Genomic DNA, 27,614 nt, shown 5'->3' on the forward strand with positions numbered 1-27,614 from the left:
GGCTTGCGACGAGACCCTTGTGGTAGGGTCTCGTGGCCACAAGCCCCAGAGAGCTTCTGGCTCTAATAGAGCCGGAAATTCTCCCACTGACATCCTTCGGGAACTCCTCCGTTTGGCCAGCCACCCCCCCTGCCCGCCTACCAAACGGGACGAACCGTCAATCACCAACGACAGCTCGCCCCCTTTGGTGCGAGACCCGGAGCGACGGAGCCGGCTCCGTTGTGCGCATGCCCAGTGGGCAAACATCGACCCGGTTGCGAGCGCTCAGCGCTTGCGACCGGGTCTGAATCAGGCCCACAGTGCCTGAACACAACACAATACCTTACAGTTCTTCTAGTAATGTTACCCTAATGACGTTATTTTTTAACACAGTGCCTGAACACACAACACAATGCCTCACATTGCTCCTAGTAATGACACCTTAATAACGTTATTTTTTAACACAGTGTACACAACAATGTTACCAGGGCCGGATTAAAGTCTATAAGGGCTCCTGGACTTCCCATCTAATTTATGATTGCTGTCACCTGTGTTGAACTAGGTAATTGATAAGAAAGGTGTTTCACCATAGGTGGCTGCAATCATACAGTAAGAGGGAAGTCCAGGAGCAGAGCATTTTGTACCTAATGGAATGGGTCATGTTGGCTGGTCTGCCACTTCCATCCATAGATGGCGATAGCGATACAGTTCCCATTGTCAGCAGTGGGGACCCAGTAACAGCCTTTATGACTTCAGCCTCCCAGGCATTGCCGAGTCCCTGTAAGGTGAAAATGTAAAGCACATGTGCAGACTGCATGTGCCTGACATAACCAGGGGCGTATTTATAATGGGTGCAAAGCCCCTGGGTCCAGGGGGGCCTGCACCACACACCCTGCTCCCATATTATACTTACCTCTCTGGAGTCCTATGTCGGCACAGGTGTCTGCGACTCTGCGCTGTAAAAAAAACGGCTGGAAAATGGCCGTCGTTTGTGCATGCACATTACAGGGAAAATGGCCGCCGCAGCCATTTTCTCGGTGACCTGCGCATGCGCTATAGACTCTGGGTACACTCTAGTACCCAGAGTCTATTAGTGTGGTGCTGGCCGCAGACCGCTCAGTGCGCTGCAGGCCGCCGGACGGAGAGGAGGGGGCCCGTGACGGAGACTGCACACGGGCCCCCTCCTCTCTAGAAACGCCCTTGGACACAACAGATGGTTGCTGGCAACAGCAGACTGCCAGCAGCAGAATGGAGAATGCTGTCAAGGAGGGGAACATTGCTGGATCTCGCTGGAGAGGTAAGTAATGTTAAATACCAACGGCATATTCATTAGTATCACTGCGATACTAAACACAATATGCCGCTGGTAATAAGCATCGTAGTTAAATGGGACCCTTTGCTTTTATAGTAACATTTATTACCATCAAGTAAGCCAAGTTTAGATCGAATTCAACTAATCATTGTTTATATTTTATGGTTATATATACTTTTTCGTTTTTTTTATTGATTATATAACTCTATGGGGTCAATCCAATTACTGTAGGTGCACATTGCGAGATGTGAGGTGCGAATTGCCGTTTTCTCTGTGAATTCCCTTTGCGAATAAATTTTGCAATCCAATTAACTTGCACTGAACAAGTCAGAGTTTACTCGCATTTTTCCATTTACACCTCCCTGAGAGAGAGAGATGGTAAAGAAAATCTTTATTTTAAGGTTAAAATGTCAGGATACCATGCGGAACCCCTTGGATACCCCCTTAATGACTATTTAGGCCAGAGATTCTCAAACTCGGTCCTCAGGACCCCACACAGTTCACATTTTCCAGATCACCTAGCAGGTGCACAGGTGTATTCATCACTCACTGACACATTTCCCAGGTCACCCAGCAAGTACACAGGTGTATTCATTACTCACTGACACATTTTCCAGGTCACCCAGCAGGTGCACAGGTGTATTCATTACTCACTGACACATTTCCCAGGTCACCCTACTCACTGACACATTTTAAACGTTCCACTGGTGAAGCTAATAATTTCACTTGTGACTCTGTGAGGAGACCGTGAAAGCATGCTTTCTTTGGGGTCCTAAGGACCGATGTTGAGAACCTGTGAATTAGGCAATTGTAAGATTCCAATTATCTTAATTAGTACAATAATTACATGCCATTTTTGGGGGGATTCATATAAATGGCCTCAAATTACCCAAAAATCTACTTTTTTTTTTAGGTTATGCACCCCAAATTTAATTACAGTAATTTTTTTTTATAATATAATTGTTAATTTTTCATTTTTTTGTAACATTCTCTTTTAAAAAAAATTCAAAATTCCACCAAAGTACACTTAAATCACCTTTTTTTTCTTTTTTTTTGCATTTTTCGTTTAACTAGTTTAAGATTAAACAAAAAGTTTGCTTTTTATATTTTTGTTTTTTTCATTTTTTTTTTAAAGTACAAATCAGCCATTTGACACCATTTAAAAACCTTCATTATTTTCCTTATGCCCACAAACGGCCTTCTATACAGTCCAGGTCCAGGATGGTCTCCCCACTTATTCATGCACTTATCTCACATTACATTTGTCAGTCAATTTGCAAACCCCTGCTGCGAGTACGATTAGGCATTTTTAATTGGATTGGAGAATTCTCGGGTGCGCACATTTGTGTGAAGTCTGCAAACTTCATTCAACAAACTCGCTACTCATAATTCGCACCTAATTGGATTGACCCCAAAGTTTTTATACAACTTTAGCATTGTGTGTGCTTTACATATGAAGCAGACGCGCCCCCAGTCATATATGATGTAGCCACGCCTCCAGGATTGCGATTAACTTTACCCCTTGCTCCTCCTCACTTCATTGTAGTCCCCTCTGAAAACATTTGACAATATTTTTGCTGAGAAGCAAGAAATTTTCTTGTTGTTGTTGCAACCCCCCCTTCCCCAACACCTGTGACTTTTATACCAGAAACCCTACAAAGTTGGAAACAGTAGCAGAGTCCAAGAAACTGATGCTAATCTCTGTGAGAAATTGTATTAATTGCAGCTCTCATCTACTTCAGCTTTTGCACAGCTGTCTAGCAAACCACAATGATCAAAAGTAGGAGTAGGAATAGTAGTAGTAGTACTAGTAGACATTATACAGGTTCTAAATATGTCCAGGATTGAATGTAGAATCAGCATCTACAACAAAATGGCGCTCAAGGATTTTAGGGGTCTATTTACTAAGCAGTGTTAGGAGACAGAGTGAAAAGTGATAAGGTGCCAGCCAATCAGCTCATAACTGTCATTTTTCAAACACAGCCTGTGAGATGACAGTTGGGAGCTGATTGGCTGGCACCTTATCACTTTTCACTCTGTCTCCTAACACTGCTTAGTAAATAGACCCCTTAATATTAACAAGGTTACACAACCTCATTCTTGTTGCGGCATATTGTTATAACAAAAGATGACTAGTTGACAGAGGTACTAACTAGTCTATTGTAATCCTGTTTTTTTCTTTCCTCATCTTCAGGAATACTTTGGCACAGGAGCCTGATTGGAAAAAGCCTTATTGACTTTTCTATCCCTTTCCTGCCGCTGGAGTTCGACCATGTGAAGAGATGCATATTGGCGGAACTAAGACAGCGCGGGCTTAGGGAAGATGAAGAGCTAGCATCACGTGTGGCTAAAGAGATGACTTATTTCCCAAAAGACAGTAAAATGTTCTCTGACAAAGGCTGTAAATCTATATCTACTCAAGTGCTAATGTATCTTTAGCTTCTGCCACGTATCCATACACACCTAGGGGTATATTTACTAAAGTGAGAGTTTTTAGAAGTGGAGATGTTGCCCATAGCAACCAATAAGATTCTACTTAACATTTAACTAGCACCTTCTGATAGCTAGAATCTGATTGGTTCCTATGGGCAACATCTCTACTTCTAAAAACTTTCAATTAACAGTAAATATAGCTCTTATAGTTGATTTATAGGGATCAAACCTCAAGATAGACCCACAGGATTGAGACCCATACCCAGATTAACATTAGGGCCAATGGGACTATAGCACCAGGCTTCCACATAAAAATAGGTCCATCGTCATGACAACATTATGATGATCAGTCACCCAGCTGGCCACATGGTCAGTCATTAATCATAAGTATTAAAATTGTATTTCCAATTTTTTAACAAAATGGTGCAGTTTTTCTAATTTTGCATATTTAGGGAGACATTGGGGCTGATAGTGTAGGGGTGTACACGCCCACACGGCACTGGCCACACCCACACAGTACAGGACACACCCTCTGTGCTTCTTGCAATAGGTCCTTGATAATTTTCAGCACCAGGCCCATGTGGACCCTAATCAGGCCTTGTCCATACCTACCATAGCATTCTCATTGACAATATGGGAACATGACATCTGGGCTCATCACCTACCTCACCCCATCCTTGCTATGCACTGAACATATCAATAAAAATATGTATTAAAAAAGAAATGTACGATTGATTCAAATGATTTAGAAAATGAACTGATAAAGTTATTAAAAATAAATCACACATCCACTGGGCACACTGGAACAGGTCCACAATAGTATCTCATTGTTTTCTTATGGCATTGTTATCTGTGATATTATCTATGGTTTGCATTCTGAATAAAATGGCTCTTTAGTAGATTGCTCTTTAAGAGTCAATGGGGAACATGTGACAAGCCTCCTAAAGAGTGTAGAAGTAGAGATGTTGCCCATAGCAACCAATCAGCTTTGAGGTATCATTTATCAAGTACCTGCTATAAATGATAGGTAGAAGCTGATTGGTTGCTAAATACATTACATTTCTCTGGCTCACTCCTTAGATTTTTTTAACAAAAGCTTCAGCGAAACATATGATCAGTAACTGAATATTGTCACGGCCAGGGTTTCTCCGCATGGTAGTCACCGGGTATTACCTGTGAGGTCGTTATGGCGGGGGGTCTCTGGCAGCGGTGCTGGTGTTTGGCGAGGGGCATTGGCTGCGCGTGGTTCTGTGCGGGCACATTGTCACTAGGCCTGGTGAAGTCTGGCGGTGTTTCCGTTCCGTTGGCATGGGCGCCGCCATCTTGCCTGCGGCCATGTGATTCCGGCTGTCCAATCCTGGTAGGTCATGTGCTCATTCCAGCCAGTCACAGCGCGGCACTGAGTATTTAGGAAGGTCCAGAGCCTTCCTTCCTTTGCCAGTGCAACGTGTTTCTCAGCTGTGGCTCCTAGCCTGAACCTTGCCTGCTCCAACCTGCTGGACTTACCCTGCACCCTCCATATACCTTCTTACCTGCCTGAGTACCTGAACCTGCTGTTTCCCTGCACCTTGCTTCATTTCACTCCCAGCTGGACTTCACTACCTCTGCCTGCATCAGTTACAGCTCACCAAACCTGCATTCAGTTACAGCTCATCAAGCCTGCATTTAGTTACAGCTCATCATACCTGCATTCTGTTTTCAGCTCACCATACTTGTATACTGGACTGTTCCTGCCTGTCACTATCTGGACATTTTCTCATTAACCCCCACTACAGTTATCAAGTGCACTTTAGTGCTATACCTGGACTTTTTCATTTGCCATTCCCATGTCTTATTAAAAACTCTACTTTTTCATTTAAGTCTGCTTCTGTGTCTGCTCCTATCACCACCCCAGATCCACAACAAATTCAGAACCTCACAGTTTGCACTGGCCCCATGGATCTGGCCATGGAACAGGAGTCTCGAGTGGATTTATTTTGCTGTATTGCTGGTCGTTTAGAAAACCTGGAAGCTATGCAACATCAAATGGCTCAGTTCCTACAGGAGATGTCTAAACACCAAGATACTCTGCAAACCTCGTTAATCACCCCTGGGGTATCAGTAACTTCACCTCCTCCTGTGCCTGGTAATACAGGGATCAGGGTATCCCCTCGTCTACATCTACCCATGCCAAGCAAATTTGACGGCAATACTAAGCTCTGTCGTGGTTTTTTAAATCAGTGTGATATACACTTTACGTTACAGCCTGATAACTTCCCCACCGCTAGAACTAAAGTGGCATACATCATGTCCTTGCTGACCGGCTCGGCTCTGGATTGGGCCTCCCCACTATGGAAGCGTTCAGACTCGTTGCTGGATAATTATACAGACTTTGTATCTTTATTCAGGAGGATTTTCGATGAACCTGGACGCACAGTGTCAGCATCGTCCAGCATCATGATCCTGAGATAAGGAACCCGTCCTGTCAGCCAATATGCCGTACAGTTTCAAATTTTGGCATCAGAGCTTGTGGAATGAGGAGGCCCTCACCTCAGCCTTTTGGCATGGTCTGTCCGACCGATTAAAAGATGATCTAATTACCCGTGAGCTTCCTACCAAATTAAATGATATGTTCTCACTAAGCAAAAAAATTGACCTACGCTTCAGAGAATGTCAGGCTGAAAAGCACAGAACTGACCGCCAAAGGTCATTTACGTCTCCCTTGCCTACCCGTCCACTCCATCCTCCTATAGATGAGGAGCCCATGCAGGTGAACCAAACCCATTTCTCCAAAGAGGAACGTCAGAGAAGGATGTTAAAAAACCTCTGTCTGTACTGCGGAGATTCGGGTCACCTGGTGGCCTCCTGCTCCCGCAAGTCGGGAAATGCCTGTTCCTAACTTACCTTGGGGACATCAAGTTCGGAGTTATTTGCCTGTCCCCAAATACTAAAGATTTCAAGATTTCCTTAGTTTTGGATCTCAAGCCCAACCCTGTCTTTGTCTCTGCTCTATTAGACTCTGGAGCAGCCGGAAACTTCATGACTTCCAGCCTAGTTGATAAATTACAGATTCCTTGTTTATCTCTCAAGCAAGCAATTTCCCTGACTTCTGTAGATGGACGTCCTCTAGCTAAAGGAGTGGTCACCAAGGAAACTCAACCAGTATTAGTTCGAGTTGGGGTACTCCACTCCGAGTCTTTAAAGTTCTTAGTGATACCAGAGGCTTCTCAAGAAATCATTTCAGGACTACCCTGGTTACGCCAACATAATCCCAGGATGCAGATTCTTTCATGGGGATCTGACTGTCAGAAATCCTGTCTTCCCAAAATACGACCTGTAAGAAAGACAGCTTCGTTACCATCTCCAGCTATACTAGAGGAGTACAAGATGTTCTCTGATGTTTTTTCCGAGCAACAGGCAAACGTCTTACCTCCCCACAGAGAATGGGACTGTCCTATTGAGCTGCTGCCTGACAGGATGCCATCCCATGGTCGCATCTATCCTCTATCCGTGCCTCAGACTCAAGCCATGTCAGAGTACATCCAGGACAACCTAGCAAAGGGATTTATTTGACCTTCCACCTCTCCAGCTGGAGCCGGCTTCTTTTTCGTTGGAAAGAAAGACTGAGGCCTAAGACCTTGTATAGAATACCGGGGCCTCAGTGATATAACAATTAAGAATCGGTATCCTCTTCCCCTGATCACAGAATTGTTTGACAGAGTTAAAGGGTCCATCATATCTTCAAAGCTGGATCTGAGAGGGGCTTATAATCTCATCCGCATTCGTGCTGGCGATGAATGGAAGACCGCCTTTAATACTAGAGATGGACACTTTGAATACCTTGTGATGCCCTTTCGGTTGTGCAATGCCCCTGCCGTGTTTCAGGGCTTTGTTAATGAGATTTTCCGGGACCTGCCGTATGTCTCGGTTGTAGTTTACCTGGACGATATATTGATTTTTTCGTCTTCTGTAACAAAACATCATGAACATGTGAAGGAAGTATTGTCCCGTCTAAGAAAGAACCACCTTTACTGCAAACTGGAGAAATGTGTCTTTGGGGTTCCCAGTGTGCCATTCTTTGGTTATGTCATCTCTGGTTCCAGTCTAGAAATGGACCCCAAGAAGGTGCAGGCGATTTTGGATTGGTCCCGTCCTCAAGCGTTGAAAGCCATCCAGAGATTGCTTGGGTTCGCCAACTACTATAGACATTTTATTAAAGGATTTTCATCATTGTTGGCTCCCATTACCGCCTTGACCCAAAAAGACGCTAACCCTGCCCTATGGCCACCTGAGGCAGACTGCCTTCCAACTTTTAAAGCAGGCGTTTATTTCAGCTCCAGTCTTACGACAACCAGATCTGGATAGGCCGTTTCTAGTGGAAGTGGATGTATCTTCAGAGGCCATTGGTGCAGTTCTTTCCCAGCGTTATGACGATAATCGAGTTCATCCCTGCTGGTTCTTCTCCAATAAGGTTTCTCCTGCTGAAAGAAATTATGCCATTGGTGAACAAGAACTTTTAGCAGTAAAGTTAGCCTTGAAAGAATGGACATACCTGCTGGAAGGGGCCAAATTTCCCTTCACTGTCTTCACGGACCATAGAAATCTGCTCTTCCTCAAGAATCTTCAGTGAGTGAGTCCTCGTTTGGCCCGATAGGCGATATTCTTTGCTCAGTTCTAGTTCACCTTGACCTTCCGGTCTGGAGCCCTTAATCAAAAGGCAGATGCCCTGTCCAGATCTTTCCGCTGTGATGACAAATCAGAGAATCCACAAAATACCCATTTTGGAGTCAAGTATACGCCACCTTACAGCTACAGCCTCCTACAGGAAAGTCCTTTTGGCCCCGGAGTTAAGGAAGCAGCTCCTCACCTGGGCTCATTCCTATCGCTTTGCATGTCACTCAGGTACCCGGAAGACCTTGGAATTTTTAAAGAGAGGCTATTGGTGGCCATCCATGAAAGCAGGCATGTCAGAATTTATTTCTTCGTGTTCTTCATGTGCCCAGCATAAGTCTTCATGTCAGGCACCGACTGGTGAGTTATTGCCACTACCTATGCCATCACGTCCGTGGACGCATCTCTCCATGGACTTCGTCACGAATTCTCAAGGATTCACTGCCATCTGGGTTGTAGTAGACCGATTCTCTAAAATGGTCCATTAGATACCACTAAAGAAATTGCCTTCTGCCCCTGACCTGGCTCACTTGTTCATTCAACATATTTTCCGTCTCCGTGGTCTTCCAGCTGGGATAGTCTCTGACCATGGTGTTCAGTTTACAGCAAAATTTTGGAGAGCCTTATGTTCGGTATTGCAAGTAAAGCTAAATTTTTCTATGGCTTAAAACCCATAAAGCAACGGCTCCACTGAGAGGGTTAATCAAGACCTTCCTGAGGATTTTTATGACATCTTCCCAGGACAATTGGTCTGCATTGCTGCCATGGGCTGAATTTTCTCATGACGCCTCCTACCACTCTTCCACGAACCAAACACCATTCCAAGTGGTCTACGGCCTTCATCCTCGGGTCCCTGAATTTCAAAGCCTGCCTGTGTTTGATGTCCCAGCTGTAGAAGACACTGTACGGAGATTTGCTTCAATCTGGTCTCAAGTTCATACTGACCTGGAGAAGGCGTTCTCCCGTTACAAATTTCAAGCTAAGAAGCATAGGAAAATACCACGTATGCAAGTTGGAGACCAGATCTGGTTGTCCACCCGGAACCTACGACTTCAAGTGCCATCCATGAAAATTGCTCCATGCTTCATCAGGCCCTTCTCCATCACAGAAGTCATTAGCCCTTTGGCTTATCACCTTCAACTACCCCCTTATCTGAAAATTTCCAATTCCTTTCATGGCTCCCTGTTGAAACCCCTGGTGCTAAACAAATTTCACATAGTCCTGCCTGCTTCTCCCCATGTCCAGACTGAAAGGGGCATAGAGTTTGAGGTCTCCCAGGTCTTGGATTCCTGTCTCTGCAAAGGACATTTGCAGTACCTACTGGACTGGAGGGGCTACGGCCCAGAGGAACGTTGTTGGACCGATGCCCGAGATGTCCATGCTCCTGCACTCATCAAGAGGTTCCATGCTGCCCATCCGGAGAAGTCTGGTGAGTGTCCTGAGGCCACCCATAAGGGGGGGGGTACTGTCACGGCCAGGGTTTCTCAGCATGGTAGTCACCTGTGAGGTCATTATGGCGGGGGTCTCTGGCAGTGGTGCTGGTGTTTGGCGAGGGGCATTGGCTTCGTGTGATTCTGTGCGGGCACATTGTCACTAGGCCTGGTGAGGTCTGGCGGTGTTTCCGTTCTGTTGGCATGGGCGCCGCCATCTTGCCTGCGGCCATGTGATTCCGGCTGTCCAATCCTGGTAGATCATATGCTCATTCCAGCCAGTCACAGCGCGGCACTGAGTATTTAGGAAGGTCCAGAGCCTTCCTTCCTTTGCCAGTGCAACGTGTTTCTCAGCTGCGGCTGAGAGTACCTGTGCCTTATCTGCCTGCTTGTATACGCTCCTAGCCTGAACCTTGCCTGCTCCAACCTGCTGGACTTACCCTGCACCCTCCATATACCTTCTTACCTGCCTGAGTACCTGAACCTGCTGTTTCCCTGCACCTTGCTTCATTTCACTCCCAGCTGGACTTCACTACCTCTGCCTGCATCAGTTACAGCTCACCAAACCTGCATTCAGTTACAGCTCATCGAGCCTGCATTTAGTTACAGCTCACCATACTTGTATACTGGACTGTTCCTGTCTGTCACTATCTGGACATTTTCTCATTAACCCCCACTACAGTTTTCAAGTGCACGTTAGTGCTATACCTGGACTTTTTCATTTGCCATTCCCATGTCTTCTAAGTCACTTATTAAAAACTCTACTTTTTCATTTAAGTCTGCTTCTGTGTCTGCTCCTATCACTACCCCGGGTCCACAACAAATTCAGAACCTCACAAATATTATCTGAATGTGGGATGACACCTTGGTTGGGAAAGAGGTTGTGAGCACGAAACCTGATTTCTGAAGTCTGTTTAGTGAGCTAAGAACAGAACACAGACCTAATGAGAAGATGTGGGTCATTATTATAATGTTTGGGTACTTAGGCAAGGCAACATTCCTTGTAGAGTGAAACAGATACCACATCACTTACATGCAGAAAGTCATTGTTATGCGTCCTGCTTTAAATGCAGTCGTTTGCATTCCTATATTATTAGAACCCTATATGGGTTCTGTCTAGGGATGGACAATATCAGTGGCGTAACTATGGAGGGTGCAGGGGGTGCAGTTGCTATGGGGCCCGGCGGCTTAAGGGGCCCGCTGGCCCAGCGATCGCACCCCCTGCACCCTCCATATGCCGGACGCCCGCTGAGATTGTGTTACCAGCGGACGTCCGGCTCCTATTCAAACCCCCGGTGGCAGCCGGAGGACGGAGCTCACTCCGTCTTCCGGGTCCCGCAGTGCACTATGGGAGTGACGTCATGACGTCACTCCCATAGTGCCGAGGAGCGGGCGCCGGGGCTTCACAGGAGCGGGGATAAAAGTAAGTTTGTTTTTTTTTGTGTGTGCGCGCACGCGGGGGGAGGGGCAACTACAGGGGAAAGCTACTGGGAACTCACTACTGGGGGCAGCTACAGGGGGCTCACTACTGGAGGCATTACAGGGGGCAACTACTGGGATCTCGCTACTGGGGGCAGCTACAGGGGGCTCACTACTGGGGGCAGCTACAGGGGGCTCACTACTGGGGGCTCACTACTGGGGGCATTACAAGGGGCTCACTACTGGGGGCATTACAGGGGGCTCAGTACTGGGGGCATTACAGAGGGCTCATTACTAGGGGCAACTACAGGGGGCTCACTACTGGGGGCACTGCATAAGGGGCACCATTACAGTGGGCATTGCATAAGGGGCACCATTACAGTGGGCATTTAATGTTTTAGGGGAACTACTGTGGTTATTGTGTCAGACCTAAGTTAGGGGGGCCCCTTAAAAAGGTTGCTATGGGGCCCAAAAAGTTCTAGTTACGCCCCTGGACAATATATCTGTTCCTTAGCAGTACCATGATAATACAAAGTGGCGAAATGTCTAACTCATTATTACAGTTATATGACGTGTCTCTCCCACTGCATGAGGTATAAACTCACAGAATATTTTAAAATATATGTAGAATTCATTTAATGCTATCAATGAAAAGTTCAATATAAGCCAAATGAATAGCACCACTTAGGAAAAATCTACATAGTAGCCGAAACGCGTCAGTAAATTGAACCGCAGCAGAGCAGTGTATGTGAACCAGAACCTGTAATCACCCTTCTCTCAAAGGGAAATCTAGCATCTCTCCTTTATTACAAACCAGACAGCTGAGGATGGAACACCTGCCCTGGGAGGCGGCCATTTGTGTGTACAGTTTATGTCAGAAACACAAAATTGAATTACTCCTACTAAGTGGATATTGCAAGTGCTCGAGGTAACTCTTTGTTTACTAAGACTGTACTCTAACATCTTTCTTTATAACGAATCCTTCATTTACATGCTTATTTACAACTAACAATCAAGGTGGAATATTTTCAGAAAAAAGAGGGGTTATCACTGTGTAAAGCAATCTCTTGCGTTCCTGCTATTATTGGCGGTTAAAGCATCCCCGTAGACGTTATGGGGATCATGGTCTTAGGGGAATTTACATAACTACCATAAGCTAGTCTTATTGCAGTTTTTTTAGGCATACATTATACCATTTCAGGATGGCGTTACACTTACTTGAGTTGCCCGTGTGTTGTGATGTTGTAATGTACTGCGCATATGCGCAGTATGGAGAACCTGGCAAATTGCTTACTGGGCCTCATTGTATTACTTATGCCAATATCGAAGGGGGCTTCTCAGGACCCCCGAGAGTTCATCACAACAGGTATCAGTCAGGCATTCAGCATACAGATAGCATTCATGGCCGTGGAGAGTGACACTGACACGAGTCTGCAGCTTGTGTAAAGTTGGATTCACTCTGAAGTTTATTTGAAACTTACAATCTACTCATATAGCATATCATATAAGGCGTTTCCTGATTAAGACATACCAACAGCAATTCTATTGGCTAAGCTAATTATTGTGTCATAAGGTTATCTTCCTTGTTATGCTTATCTATACTTTTGCTTTAAGCAATACTGAAACTTGCTAAATGTACTAAATTTCCTAAGACTTGCTGAAACTTCCTAAAACTTATCTGAATACAAGATTGTGTTGAGCTGTCACTGTGTGAGCATATTTACACATCATTGTGTACTTCCTTATAACTACTTGCTAAGTCTGTACAGGGAATTTGAGCAAATATAAAATGGATTCCATGTGCTATCATGGCTCTGACTTTGTTACCAATATGGAGATGGGTGGAAATAATTATTGCACATGTGCAGACGCTCCATCCTGAGCATTACACTAAGGCTGAGAACTTTTTCTTTTAGGGACAGTTTGTGCTCCGCATCGCAAGGGGGCATTCATCTAGTGAATTGGACATCAATGTAATTTGTAAAATATAACATATGAATAGTTTGGCAGATTACCGAGCACTGTGTAGATTCTTTAAAAACACGGGTCAAATCCCGATGCCGGAAGCCCGAACCCTGAAAATCCCGACAGGGGTGGTAAGTATACTATCCCTACCCCATTCTCTTTGGTGTCTAACCCTAACCCTCCCCCTTACAATATCCTAAACCTAACCCTCCCGGGGGAGTGCCTAACCCTGAACTCCCTCCGCGGGTGTCTAACCCTAACCCTCCCCGGGGGGGTGCCTAACCCTAATCTCCCCTTGGTGCTGTCTAACCCTAACCCCCCTTACAGTACCCTAAACCTAACCCTCCCGTGGGAGTGCCTAACCCTAACCTCCCCCAGGGGGTGCCTAACCCTAACCCCCCAACCCTCATAGCCTAACCCTAACCCTCCCCCGGGGGGTGTCTAACCCTAATCTCCCCCCGAGGATGCCTAAACGTAACCACCCCCATCCCAGTGGGGATTGCGATACTTACCGGGGTCCGAACGTTCCAGATTCCGGCATTAGGGACGGCAACGCCAGTATCCTGATCCCCTTCGGGATACCGGCGGCGGCATCTTGCCGGGCGTGATTCCGGCGCTGGTATTTCGGCGGCCGGCAATTTACCTACATCCTGTCAATGAGAACTGGAGCTGACTGTATGCTTTAGGACATTGAAGGAAGTGTGATCAGAATCTGACCAAAGAATGGAACATTGGCAGGGGCGGATTGGGAACTTAAAGTGGCCCTGGAAAATTCCCCGAAAGTGGCCCTATATGCGCGCGCTGAAGGCGCACGCCCAAAAAGGGGGCGTGGTTTTGTGGCAAGGGGCGTGGCTATATGCTTCCAAGCAAGCATGCATTGTGAATGAGTATTTTCATACCTATATGATTGCTCTGCAATGGGGAGCCTCTGAAGAAATTGATCCTTTCTGGACAGGCAGCGTCTTGAGTCGGTATTCACTGCTCATGCAGGAGATCACATGGTCTGGAAGACACCTGTTTGTGTAGGAAAAAAGCCATCATGTCATCATCATGTAGTGGCTATAAAGTCAATATTCAATAAAGGAAGAGATGGGTACCATGAGATGCTGGAGGACTGGAAGGTGAGTATGGAGAAAGACGGAGCAGTGCGAGAGAGAGAGACAGGGAGCAGTGCGAGAAAGACAGGGAGCAGTGCGAAAGAGAGGGAGACAGGGAGCAGTGCGAGAGACAGGGAGCAGTGCGAAAGAGAGGGAGACAGGGAGCAGTGCGAGAGACAGGGAGCAGTGCGAAAGAGAGGGAGACGGAGCAGTGCGAGAGAGAGGGAGACAGGGACCAGTGCGAGAGAGAGACAGGGAGCAGTGCGAAAGAGAGGGAGACAGGGAGCAGTGCGAAAGAGAGGGAGACAGGGAGCAGTGCGAGAGAGAGACAGGGAGCAGTGCGAAAGAGAGGGAGACAGGGAGAGGTGCGAGAGAGAGACAGGGAGCAGTGCGAAAGAGAGGGAGACAGGGAGCAGTGCGAGAGACAGGGAGCAGTGCGAAAGAGAGGGAGACAGGGAGCAGTGCGAGAGAGAGACAGGGAGCAGTGCGAAAGAGAGGGAGACGGAGCAGTGTGAGAGAGAGGGAGACAGGGAGCAGTGCGAGAGAGAGACAGGGAGCAGTGCGAAAGAGAGGGAGACGGGGAACAGTGCAAGAGAGACAGGGAGCAGTGCGAAAGAGGAGACAGGGAGAGGTGCGAGAGAGAGACAGGGAGCAGTGCGAAAGAGAGGGAGACAGGGAGCAGTGCGAGAGACAGGGAGCAGTGCAAAAGAGAGGGAGACAGGGAGAGGTGCGAGAGACAGGGAGCAGTGCGAAAGAGAGGGAGACAGGGAGCAGTGCGAGAGAGAGACAGGGAGCAGTGCGAAAGAGAGGGAGACAGGGAGAGGTGCGAGAGACAGGGAGCAGTGCGAAAGAGAGGGAGACAGGGAGCAGCGTGATACAGACAGGGAGCAGTGTGATACAGATAGGGAGCAGTGTGATACAGACAGGGAGCAGTGTGAGAAAGGCAGGGAGCAGTATGAGCACCCCGTTACCTCACTGCGAGACGGGTGAGACATTCTCACGTACTAGCCAACTTCTGATTGGATCAGCTGAGCACGGCACCTAGATCCAGCACTGCAGCTGATCGATCACGGGGACATAGTGCCCCAGGTAGCAGCCCCTTTTATACAGTGCCCCCGGGTAGCAGCCCCCTTTATACAGTGCACCCAGGTGGCAGCCACCTTTATACAGTGCTCCCAGGTGGCAGACCCTTTATACAGGCCCCCCAGGTAGTAGCCCCCTTTATACAGTGCCCCCAGGTAGGAGACCCCTTTATACAGTGCCCCCAAGTAGGAGACCCCTTCATACAGTGCCCCCAGGTAGCAGCCCCCTTTATACAGTGCCCCCAGGTAGCAGCCCCCTTTATACAGTGCCCCCAGGTAGCAGCCCCCTTTATACAGTGCCCCCAGGTAGTAGACCCCTTTATACAGTGTCCCCAGGTAGCTGCTGACAGGCATCACACACAATAAGTGGGCGGGACTTTTGGCAATTGGGCCGGCGGGTGGTCGCCCTTATCGCCCCCCCTCCCTTGGATCCACCGGTGCTGAGGCCGCTGTCACCCACAGCCCCATTGCCCGCCCCTGGCCACTGCTGCAGCTAGCCAGACTGTCTCCTCTCCACTCTGCCCTCTCCCCAGGCTGTGAAATTAAACTTGACACTTCACAGCCTGGGGAGGAAAGAGTGGAGAGGAGACGATCAGGCTAACAGATTGCCTGCGCAGCCCCCCACTTCCGCCGCAGCTTACCTCCCTTGATGTCTCGCCGCTGGCGGCGGGTCCACGCCACCTTCCTCTATTGAATCCTCCGCGGCGTGTGATGCCGACAGTATGTTGGGTGGGGTTTAGGCTGCCGCGCTGGCCTCTCTTCTCGCGAGAGAGAGAGGCTAGGCCTTAGGCAGGGGCCGCCAGATAAAGCTGACAGGCAGCCGGGTGCTTGTGAAAGCGCAACGCGGGTGACATAAATAAGGGGGCGGGGCCTCACAGAAAAGCGGCCCCACAACCATGCGGCCCACCGGGATTCTTCCCGCAAAAAATACATGCCAGTCCGCCCCTGAACATTGGAGACATTTTTTGGAAAGCTTCTGTAACAGTTTGGAAAACCGAGTACTTTCCAAACTCTTAACATATTGAGGACCAGTTCTGAATAGCTTGGATCTTAATAGTATCCATACTGAGACCACCTGATGATATAGTATGCCCTAAGAATTCAATGCTTTTGTCATGAAAAATACATTTCTTTAATTTATCTCATAGATTTTGTAATCTTATTCTTTCAAACACTGTTGTCACACGGATCTAATGTTCTGCGGGGTTTGAGGAGTAGATCAAATTATGACTCAGATAAATAATGCATTTATAAAGGATGTCCCAAAACTTATTAACAAAAAAACAAAAATGCGGCAGGTGCGTTTGACAGACCAAATGGAATGACAAGATGAGAGGTAGTTGAAATGCCGGCTGTCGGCATACCAGCGCTCAGCATGCTGACACCGGAATCCCGACCAGTCAGAATCCCGGGATCCCGACGGTAAGTAGTGGGGCTAGGCACTAGAGGGAGAGTCAGGGTTAAGCACTAAGGGGGATTAGGTTTACGCACTGGGGGAGGTTAGATTTAGGGTGCGGGGAGGGTTAGGTTTAGGATACTGACCGGCTGTTGCTTGTATTTTAACCGTTGGGATGCTGATGTCGGGATTCTGACCGCTGGCATTCCATACCCAACCAAACAAGATATTCCAAATGTCCATAACGAGACCTAAAAGCAGCTTTCCACTTGTCCCCAAGGCGGAGGCAGATTAAATTGTAGGCCCCTCTCAAATCTTTTTTAGTGACACATTTTTGTGGAACGTCACATCTTAAAGAGCTCCAGAAATAAAAGAAATGGCTACCAGCTCAGGATGGATATTGAGTTAAGACCTCTGTAGTCGATACAAAGACGTAGAGACTCCCATCCTTTTTCTTCACAAAGAATTTGTGTTATTTAAACATACAAAAGAGAAGTTTGAGGAGTTACCAAAAATCTTTAGATCTATTCAGGTAGTTCAAATTGACCCAGTTCCAATGTTATTCTTTAATGTGGATCAACGAACTTTATATTGATTTTGGTGGTGGCAAGGGAAAGGATTAGGGCTTGATAATTGGTTTTGGGTAACTGAAATATGTATAGTGTGGGGACACAATTTTAGGGGAAGTGCATTTAAAGTGTCGATCTTCAGTGTTATTGGACTGAAGGTAAAGTGGATGTGTCCAGTTTAATTCATTGCTAGAATATTTATTGAATTGTGGGGACTTTGATATAAAACCAGAAACAAGTGAAACAATCTATTTGTGTTATTGTTTTATTTGCTCTTCACATTATTTTCCTTTCCCTTCAGTAAATAACCATAAATGCTTATGGGTATTTATTTTCTCCTCCCAGGATTGCATATTGGGAACAGGGTGGGACCAAGGTTCATCACATCTACAGCAGAGGCCACTGGGGTTACCACGAGCACATGCACCAATAACAAAGATATCAAGAAACCTTATGACAGGTTGAGTCTCCATATCCAAGTATTCAGAAATACGGAATATTCCAAAATACAGAACATTTGTTTTGCACAACTGAGATAGTAACACCATTACTTTCTGATGGTTCAATGTACACAAACTTATTGTATAAATTTACCTTCAGGCTGTGTGTATAAGGTGTATATGAAACATAAATACATTCTGTGTTTAGACTTAGGTTCCATTCCCTAGAAATCTCATTATGGTAAGCACATATTCCAAAATACGGAAAAATACGATATCCAAAAATAATTCTGGTCCCAAACATTTTGGATATGGGAGACTCAACCTTTAGTTAATCATTGTGTATGGCCTATCACGGCAGACAAATTACAGGCTTAATACTTTGGATCCTGTTTGAATTTTCATCCTCCAAACTGTAGGATAGTAAATATTTGGTTTAAAATCTTAAAACCTCATGTAATTTATAGTAGTTGTTAAACCACACAATAATCTGCATTTTAGTAAATTAATCCCTTGGTCTACTAAAATGCCATTTTCAGTGCCTTGACCAGCATGGAGGAGCCTCATGTACAGTATAGGTCATGAGTCATTGCTCTGTGCACATCATGACATCGCCATGTGTACGGGGGGTAGACAAAACTTTGAGGGCCCCATCGCAACATTTTGAAGGTGCCCACGCCCCAATGCTCCAAGAAAGACACACCTTTCCACATCAGTTGTTAATTTTGTGACACTGACAACTGTTTGCCATGGCGACGGTTGTTAAGTAACTGGTTGCCATGGGGACGGTTGCTAGGCAACTGGTTGCCATGGAAACCGTTACTAGGCAACTGGTTGCCATGGAAACCGTTGCTAGGCAACTGCTTGATAGGAAACTGGCTGCCATGGCGTTGGTTACTAGGCAACTGGTTGCTATGGTGGCGGTTGCAAAGCAACTGGTTGCCATGGTGATTGATGCTAGGCAACTAGTTGCCATGGCAACAGTTACTAGGCAACCGGTCGACATGGCAATGGTTGCTAGGCAACCAGTCACAGTCATGACTGTTGCTAGGCAACTGGTAACCATGGCAACAATTGCTAAGCATCTGGTTGCCATGGTTAGTATTGCTAGCAAGAGCTGCTAAGCAACTGTTTGACATGGTGATGGTGGTTGCTAGGCAACTGGTTGCCATGGTGATGGTTGCTAGGCACTTGGTTGTCATGTTGACTAGTTGCCTTGGAGACGGTTACTAGGCAACTGGTTACCATGGAAACGTTTGTTAGGCAACTGTGTTGCAACTTTAATCACTTTGAGTCTAACAAGCGTCTTCTTTCTTTTGGTATATAAGACATAAGCAGTGCTTTCAAATGTTCTCAGATGCTTTACACTTGACTTTCTCCCTGACCAGGCCTCAATTGGTGTTATGTCCTTCAGGGCAACTGTTATTGAAAGGTTTGTTAAGTAGACTGCTGTGGACATGGCTTCTGACCAAAATTGCTTTTCTAAGTTTGTGTCTTTCAGTATACACCTTGCTTCGTCCCAATCTAATGTGCTGCATATCAGATGGGACGATTCCACGGATGATGCGGTGTTGTTACATAAAGCATTTTAACAAATGATTTTATAGAGAACACTGGACGCTCTTCCAGCGCTTCTGTATTTTTCTGGCATTAGGTTGATTTTTAAGTTTGTACCTTCCTGTTCATTTGTTCTCTTCTGTACTATTGCATACCTCCCAACATTTGTCCCAGATGAATCAGGACTTCCGCGCACCAGAGTCGCGCGCGCCCAAAAAGGGGGCGTGACCTGATAGCAAAGTGGGCGTGGTCTGATGGCACGCCTGTTTATATCATTAAGGGGCGTGCCCAGCATCTCCGAGATGCTGGCCTGCCCCCGGGCTTCCCCCCGCACTGTGAATAGATGCTGTGCACATGCGCACGGCATCTATTATCGCTCTGCATAGCCGCTGCTCTGCTATGCAGAGCAGCGGTGTATGCTAACCCCAACTTCCTCCCCCACAGCTGCCCGTGAGTGGAGGACAGAACCCGCAGGCTGTTTCAGCAGGGCACCCCGCTGGAGGGCCGGGTGTTTTCTGCCCATTCAGTAATAGGGCAGGGCGCGGCACCCCGCTGAAACAGTCTAGCGGGAATGCTAGTTATTCTTTTACGCTATGGACTAACACTGTGGATTTGTGTCCAATATAATCTTCAGATATTTATTATTTTTTCCAGAAAAGTCCAACATACACCTATTGTATTAGTCATATAGCTTACTATAGCGTGTGTAATGATAACACAGCCAAGTCTCAACTCAATAATCTTACTATATTCTTCTGCATACCTCCCAACATGACCCTCTCCAGGAGGGACACAATACTCTGGTCCTGGACTTCCCTGGTAATTTATGATTGGTGGCGGCTCCAGAGGTGGGGCTGGAGTACAGTCCAAAATTCATATAGGGGAGTCACACCAACTGCCAGTGAGTCCCAGCCAGTGATATTTGGCAGTGTGTGAAATGACAGTTGGTGTGACTCCCCTATTTGACTTTTGAACTCTGCTACAGCCCCACCTCTTACCAGGGAAGTCCAGGACCAGAGCATTGTGTCCCTCCTGGAGAGGGTCATGTTGGGAGGTATGCTTCTGGATTTCTCTGATTGATTTCAAAACACAATGTATCTCTAAAGCTGGGTACACACTATACAATGTAACAAACGATGCAATGTTCTTCCCAATTTCCCAAAATCTCAGAACACACAATATAGAACGTACACACTATGCAAACTTCTGAACAATGGCACAATATATTGTGTCCAGGGATGGTATCCAATCAATTGTTGCTCCTGTACACACTGTGCAATCATCATGTAGAACAGTGCCAAACTTCAGAAGTGCGATTGACCAATACATTGTGTGTACCTGCATACACACTACACCATGTATACCAAACCGTTCATTGCACCCTGTCTGACATGCAGCACACCAGATAAGACAATGTAATGAATGATGGCGGGGAACGACTGATTGGGCGTACACACTATACGATGTGTACAATATATCATTACAATGCACGTCTGTACGATATATTGGACAACAGATTTTATAATATGGACCCAGCTTTAGGGGTATATTTACTAAAGTGTAGGTTTTTAAAAGTGGAGTTGTTGCCCATAGCAACCAATCAGATTCTACTTATCATTTATCTAGCACCTTCTAGAAGATAATAGCTAGAACCTGATTGGTTGCTATCGGCAACATCTCCACTTCTAAAAACCCGCAATTTAGTAAATATACCACTTAGTGTCCATAATATTCTGTGGCTCATGTGAAAGCAGCCAGCAGTCTACGTGGTCAAAGATATATATATTGTCATTTTCCTCCAGCTGTAATAGCCTTTAGATTATTTGTACGCTTAAGAATATTGGGGACGAAGAGTAGACCGGCAGCGCGCTCTATGCTCTCTATCGGCACCAGGAAGCGGTCCAAGGTGATTTTGTCGTCTACAGGGAAGTTTGGCATTACATATGGGCGCAGTTCTATCTCTCCGTTGTGCTTCTCCAGGACGACCACCTTGAAAAAGTGTGTAGGTACAGCGACATTATTAGCGCCAATCACTTGGTATTTCACATACATCTTGCCATCTGCTTCTAACCTGTGAGGAGAGACAGTGTTAGAATGCTTTCCATTGAATGAATATATCTCTGATAACCTCCCCCCCAGTGATCAGTGTGGCTGTTGGTATACGACTTACTTGGGTAAGAACAGGGGGCCAGTGCACACATACACGTTCCGGGTAGTCTTGGTTAGCCCACGGCAATATTGCTCCAGGTTGTTCCAGGCGTTTTGATTGAGATTTGGATTCTGTAAGAAGGAAATGACAAGTCAGCCAAACGGGTCAATGTAAAAATGTCCATGCTTTAGTAAATGATTAATACCACAAGCAAATGTAAATGAATAGTGTTTATAATCTCATACAAAGGGTGATGTTGGCAGGAACATGCAGTTAAAATTAACATTGTATTAGTCTGTGGAAGCCTGGCCGGAAATTACATATTGGGCTGGATATCGCTCCAGTGTGTAACCAGCTTTAGATGTATCAAGGCCTTTTAAAGAGAGGAGAAGTGGACAAGTGGAAAAGTTGCCCCTAGCAACCAATCAGTTTCTAGCTATCATTTTATAGAATGCACTTGATAAATGATTGTTATAAGCTATGGACAATTTCTCCACCCTTTAGGCTTGATACATCTCCCCCATACAATTTATGTTTGGAATATTTTGTTATTGCTTGCAGAGGTATAAACTGATTCCCGCAATGTGGAATTTAAATAAGCATTAATTGATCTGTCTGTTCTGCTTTTATCCCCACTACCCAGAAATATTCCCAGTCAATAAATAACGTGATGGTGTGAGCCAGCACCACTGACCTGCGGGTATACATTACTCAATATGAAAGTCTCGTCCATTGCCTTCTGGTTCCACTTGTGGTTTGCTGCAGCTGCCATATGCCCTCGGTCAAACCCACTGCGACGGTAGTCGGCATTGGAAGACCGGTGATAAGGGTGCACTGTGTCATCTTCTCTGAAATCACAACTGCGACGGTCAGCGCCACCCTGCAGGCGCTCACCATTAAGCTGTTCTAGAACCCACGATGGGCCCCGAAGTCTTGGGTCATAGCTAACCAGATAGGATTGACGAGTCTTGAGCTGGCTCAATCCTGGTAAACCAAATTGTGTGATGCCAGATGCAGGGGGCAGAGATACTTCAGATGCTGCCTGAACAATTGGGGGGTAGAGGAAATCGGAAACAGGCTGGCTTTGCAATCTCCAGCTAGTGAGACCAGCTCCCAATGCAGCGCCAACGGCCAGGGAGACTCCCGAGAGCAGAACGCGGCCAGGAAGTCTCATCTTCTAAGTGGCTGGAACCTTGAGAAGCTGTGACTCAGAGTTCTCCTCTGCATTAGGCAATAAGGCAACATAAGAGCATTCTTGGAGTCTGCTTATTCTGTAAAAGAAAGAGAATATAGGAAACCCTCCGTTCTCTAGGAAGAAACGTGACACATAGCGACAGCAGATTATTCAATACAGTGATCACAGTTAAATTATTACAGAACACACTCCTCAAGTTCTGCGTCCTACTAAGGGAGGAATTCAACTCAACGTGATGCAACGCTGGGCATCGCTGCTATATCAGTTGCACACATACTCGCTATATACAATATGGGGTTCGAGGGAAACCTTGCGTTTCCGGCAGGTGCGATGTGACGTTCCTGGACAGCACGTAATGTTCATTGCACTGAATTGAATTCACCCCCTTAGAACTCAGGTGTTGTGAGATTTGAGAGCTATGCGCTTCTTTATAACCACTTTCCCTGATGAAATACGGGACCTTTAATTGCAGAAGGCAACATTACATCTGCTGGGGGCCCATTTATTAATGATAGCATTTTGCAATGCGATCAGGGCATCCAGTACCCCCCATGATCGCATTGCAAAATGCGATCATAGCGGCTGAATGTATGTACCGGCACATGCAGGGAGACGGGCTCCGAAAGGAGCCTGTCCCTGCGATGTGGCCGGAGTGCATGCGGGACTGCTGCGCATGCGCAGTCCTGCGGACTGCACATGAGCGGCGCCCATTGCCGGCGGAGCGATCTGGGAGATCCCTCCGCCGGCTGACATGTGGTAAGTGCCCATAGGCTACAGCGGCTAATGCTATTTTCAGATGGCGTTAGCTGCTGGGGCCAATATCACATTCCCGATATTGATACATTTGGCAGCATCGCATCCCCCATAGAAACCTATGGGGGAGGCGGCTGCCGGCGGCAATGGAGGCATCGCAGCAGTTATCTCCGATACCTGCTGCGATCCCTCCTTCATACATCTGGGGGATACTTAGTATTTGAGGTAAACCCCCGAAAACAGGTGTTTTTGGGGAATATACCTCAAATTAACTTTGATAAATGGGCCCCCTGGTCATAGAACGTGTTTATTCTACAATTTTAATTGAAATCTGGATAGCAGTGGAGAAAGCAAATTATCCAGGGTACAGTAAAACAACAGTGGTTTATACAGGCTTAGGCTAACTTGACGACTTTGTAGTTCTCCCCCCCGGGAGAGGCCCAGGGGGGGGATGCAACCGAGCACTGATAGGGGTGGGCCGGACGCCTCTCATCATTAGGCCCTCTCATAGAATCACTCATTTTTGCCCTGCCACCTCCTCTGAGACCCGCAAATCTCGGCATTATGCTTGCCATCTCGTTAATTTCACTTTGAATCGTGTGGGATGCGAAAGGACCACCCACTCTTCCAGGGACTTAGGGGTCTCCTCTGATATTTCCCGGACATCTCAGAAGCTTAGGTAAGTATGGGCTTAGGGACACTGTAAATATTGGAAGTACTTTCAAAGTATGAACGTTGAGTCTATTGAGACATCTTTCATAAAGGAGTTCTAGGTTTTAGCTTTAATTTTTCAGAAATCATTCAATTACATGCAATCTTACATCACAAGTTCCGGCGTGAGGTATTGGCGATCTGCAGTGCGCACGTCTCACAGACATATAGCATACCTTCCAACATTTGAATGAAGGGAGGAGGGACAGAGCGCGCTCCGAAGGCGCTCGCGCCCGGAAAGGAACGTGGGTTCCGTGAAAAGGGGCGGAGTCAATTGAAAATGGGGTGAGCCTCGCGGCTTCCCCCATTTTCGTCACTTTGGGGGCATGCCCAGCACTTTCCGAGCTGCTGGGCAGCCCCCAGGCAGCCTGTACACAAGAGAACAGTAGTCGTGCGCATGCGCACGGCATCTGTTCTCCTCCTGCACACCCGCTGCTCTGCTATACAGTGCAGCGGTTTGTGCTCTCCCCAACTTCCCCCCCTCCGCGGGACACTGTGGCCCACGGGCGGGACAGTCCCAGAAAAACAGGACTGTCCCGCTGGAAGCGGGACAGTTGGGAGGTATGCTTATAGACTAACATAATTTCCTGCTCACTCATATTTCAAACTTAAGAACTGCCGGACACACGGCCTGATTCAGACCCGGACGCTATGCTGCACTCGCTTGCATTGAGCGACTTTTCGCAATCTGCACATGCGTATGAGTCGCAATGCGTGTGCGCGAACCAGTCATTGCGATGGGAAAGTGCTCGCCCGTAGCCCACAGTCGGGCCGCTATTTTGAGTGACAGATAGTGCCGTTTATGGGTGGTAACAGGGGAAGGTGCTTGAAAACGGGGGTGTGGTTGTGCGAATGCAGGCGTGCCCGACCGTCAGAACGGCGTTTAATGGGCGTGCATAATTAGCAAAGTAGCGTCATTACACACGTGACTGGGTTGTATTTTAGCCAGACCTGCTCGCAATGTTGTGGTGGGAAAAGGCTACTACAAGCGCTGCGAGCAGCTCCGATGGTTCTCGATGTTCCCAATTAACCCTACAACTGCCGGAGATGACGTGTGTTGCAAGTGGCAAAGGGGCGTCTTTATACAGGTGCGAGCGCATAGTGGGCGGCTTTACGCGACGCAGTGCGAGCACATGATTTAAATAGCCGGCCCCTTTTAGCCAGCGAGGGGATGCAAATAGCGTCCGGGTCTGAATCAGGCCCTCAGTGCCAATTACATTTAAATTAGGGGTGAGCGGGTTCGGTTTTACTTGGTTCTTATCGCCACTTTACCGCAATTTCGGCTCGATTTCATTCGCTATCCAAAACACGTGTTCCGCGATAGCCAATAAAAAGATCCGAGTAAAACCGAACCCGCTCACCCCTAATTTAAATATGTTTTAAGAGGAGTGGACATATTTCAAATACAAGTGGTTCATAAAATCCTATATCAATACATATTTCCTGTATATTATTCTGGGACTGGTGCTGTCATAGCAGACAAATATGAACAAGTCCACGTTATGCACAAACTGACAACAGGAGCATTGTCCAGGTTCAGGAACACATATGTAATAGCTGCCAATGCTGCCAGGATGTTACCATAACAACTTAATCACTGTACGGGTTTCACAACTTTGCAACCAGACTAAATATAACTAACTTAGAAGCGACATCTTAAATGGGAAGACGTTTAAAAAAAAAATTTAAAAAATTGAGACTATCCAAATGGGTTTTGTACTGTAGAATCACCCTATAGGCTATATCATTTTTTTTTTTTTTTTTAAATGATTTTATTGGATTTTTCAGGGTACAGTAAGTAAGGCACCACTGCATATAAAATGCCATAGAAGAGTCGAAGGACACAAAATGGCAAAATATTCCAAGCCACATGAGAAATAACAAGAACACAAATGGGCTTCGCAGATATAAAACGAAACAATCCCCCTTTATTTTATAGGTGATAAGAAGTATCACTATCAGAAGAGAAGAAAAGGAAAGAAAGACAAAGGGAAACAAAGAGGAGGGGGAGCGAGGAAGTGTTAGTGAGGAACAATAAGGGGGGTAAGGGGCAGGAAGGGAACAGTTGGCATGGGGAGTCACCTCCGAGAGGCCATATTAGGCTAGGGATGCGTCTCCTGATAGGCTAGCCAAGGAGCCCAAGTCTCCGAAAACTTAGCAACATTTTCATGGAGTTGGCTAGTGATACATTCTAGATTATATGTATGCCAAATCCAGCCCTGCAGGGCAGCCATGGACGGAGGGTCCAGTTTGTTCCAAGACGATGCAATCGCACAATTAGCGGCATTGAGAATGTGCCTAATAAGAGATTGGGTGAGTTTATCACAACTACTGACAGGTTGCGGGAGAAGGGAAAAGGATTTTGAGATGCTTTTTTTAACCCAACTAGGCATGCGCAGCGGTAGCTGCTACTGCACAAGCCCAGCCGGCAGAAGCCCATGTGTGTGAAAGGAAACATTGTTTCCTTTACATCACTGGCGTGCAGGGACGGCACGGAAACGGCACGGCAGCCGTCCTGCACAGTAGATATTCCCGGCTGTAACACGGCGAGCGTGCCGTGAGCGTACCGTGTGAAAGGACCCACCTGCTTCCCTTTTATCTATTATTCAAGCCCAGCTAAAAAAACGGGCGGCCAAAACTTGCAAATGTGAAATAGCCCTATAGCTAGGCTTACCATATCCCTTTAAACTGGGACACTCATGAAGTACACAGGTTCTGTGGCTGGCTATCAGCCAGCCACAGAACCTGTGTAATCCATGCGTGTCCCAGTTTTAAGGGATGATATGGTAAGTCTAGCTATAGTAGACATTAGGAGAATTTCCTGTACACCCACCATCTTGTCTTTTGCATTTTTGCATTGCGCCTGGCCTAAATATGCGTGCGTCCACTTGATACGCCCACTCACAGACCCACCCATGGTCCAACCAATACTTTGGTTATCAGTAAAGCATCAGCCCTCATTAAAAATAAAAAAACATCAAAAATACACAAAAAGATTTGTGCTGCTTTTTTACTTATTTTTCATAAATAACCACTTTTGGGACCCATAAAAAAAAAATTGCCATCAAATAATCCAAAGCAATCTAAACGCTAGGTGAGTGTAATTTGCTTCAGAACCTTTCAGGAGGTAGGAAACCAGAGCCTCTGTAGCTGTTACTACATACAGTACAGGAACATGACCTAGCAAAAGGGAAGCCTATAATTGCTTATCTCTGTACAACGTGCTGACATGCATGACCTTGGATTGTGAGCAGTAATAAGCACAAGCAGTCCTATGTTACATAACAGCTGCAGGACGGAGTGTGTCTTTATTAATGAATATGAGCAGTAGCAATATTGGAACCATTTGCAGAGGAGGGACACATATAAACCACGTTACTGTACTTACATAGAAACCGGCATCCATAAGTGAGGGGAGTAAGGAGGTGCCTGAAACTGGAAGTGAGAGAGACCGGCGGCAGCATGTCACACGGTCAT

At 46.5% G+C, this 27,614-nt stretch overlaps 2 protein-coding genes across 2 annotated transcripts in view; one reads left to right on the forward strand and one right to left on the reverse strand.

The window, feature by feature from the left end:
* Window positions 1-3,791, forward strand: part of LOC148478408 (torsin-1A-like) — a 35,240-nt gene extending 31,449 nt beyond the window's left edge. The window contains exon 5 of the mRNA XM_088455449.1: window positions 3,486-3,791. Coding sequence (XP_088311575.1) covers window positions 3,486-3,730 — 245 coding nt within the window. The 3' untranslated portion in view covers window positions 3,731-3,791. The remainder of the gene's footprint in view (window positions 1-3,485) is intronic.
* A 17,207-nt stretch (window positions 3,792-20,998) lies between these two features.
* On the reverse strand, window positions 20,999-27,614 carry ENDOG (endonuclease G). Its single transcript, XM_088455473.1, has 4 exons — window positions 27,526-27,614; window positions 22,173-22,749; window positions 21,500-21,609; window positions 20,999-21,400 (listed from the first exon to the last, which is right to left on the reverse strand). Exons 2-4 carry the CDS (start codon window positions 22,650-22,652, stop codon window positions 21,118-21,120), a joined length of 873 nt encoding a protein of 290 aa, XP_088311599.1. The 5' UTR covers window positions 22,653-22,749; window positions 27,526-27,614; the 3' UTR covers window positions 20,999-21,117.

The sequence above is a fragment of the Taudactylus pleione genome, unplaced genomic scaffold, assembly GCF_031769625.1.
Source record: "Taudactylus pleione unplaced genomic scaffold, aTauple2 ptg000656l, whole genome shotgun sequence".
In the NCBI taxonomy this organism is placed as follows: domain Eukaryota; kingdom Metazoa; phylum Chordata; class Amphibia; order Anura; family Myobatrachidae; genus Taudactylus; species Taudactylus pleione.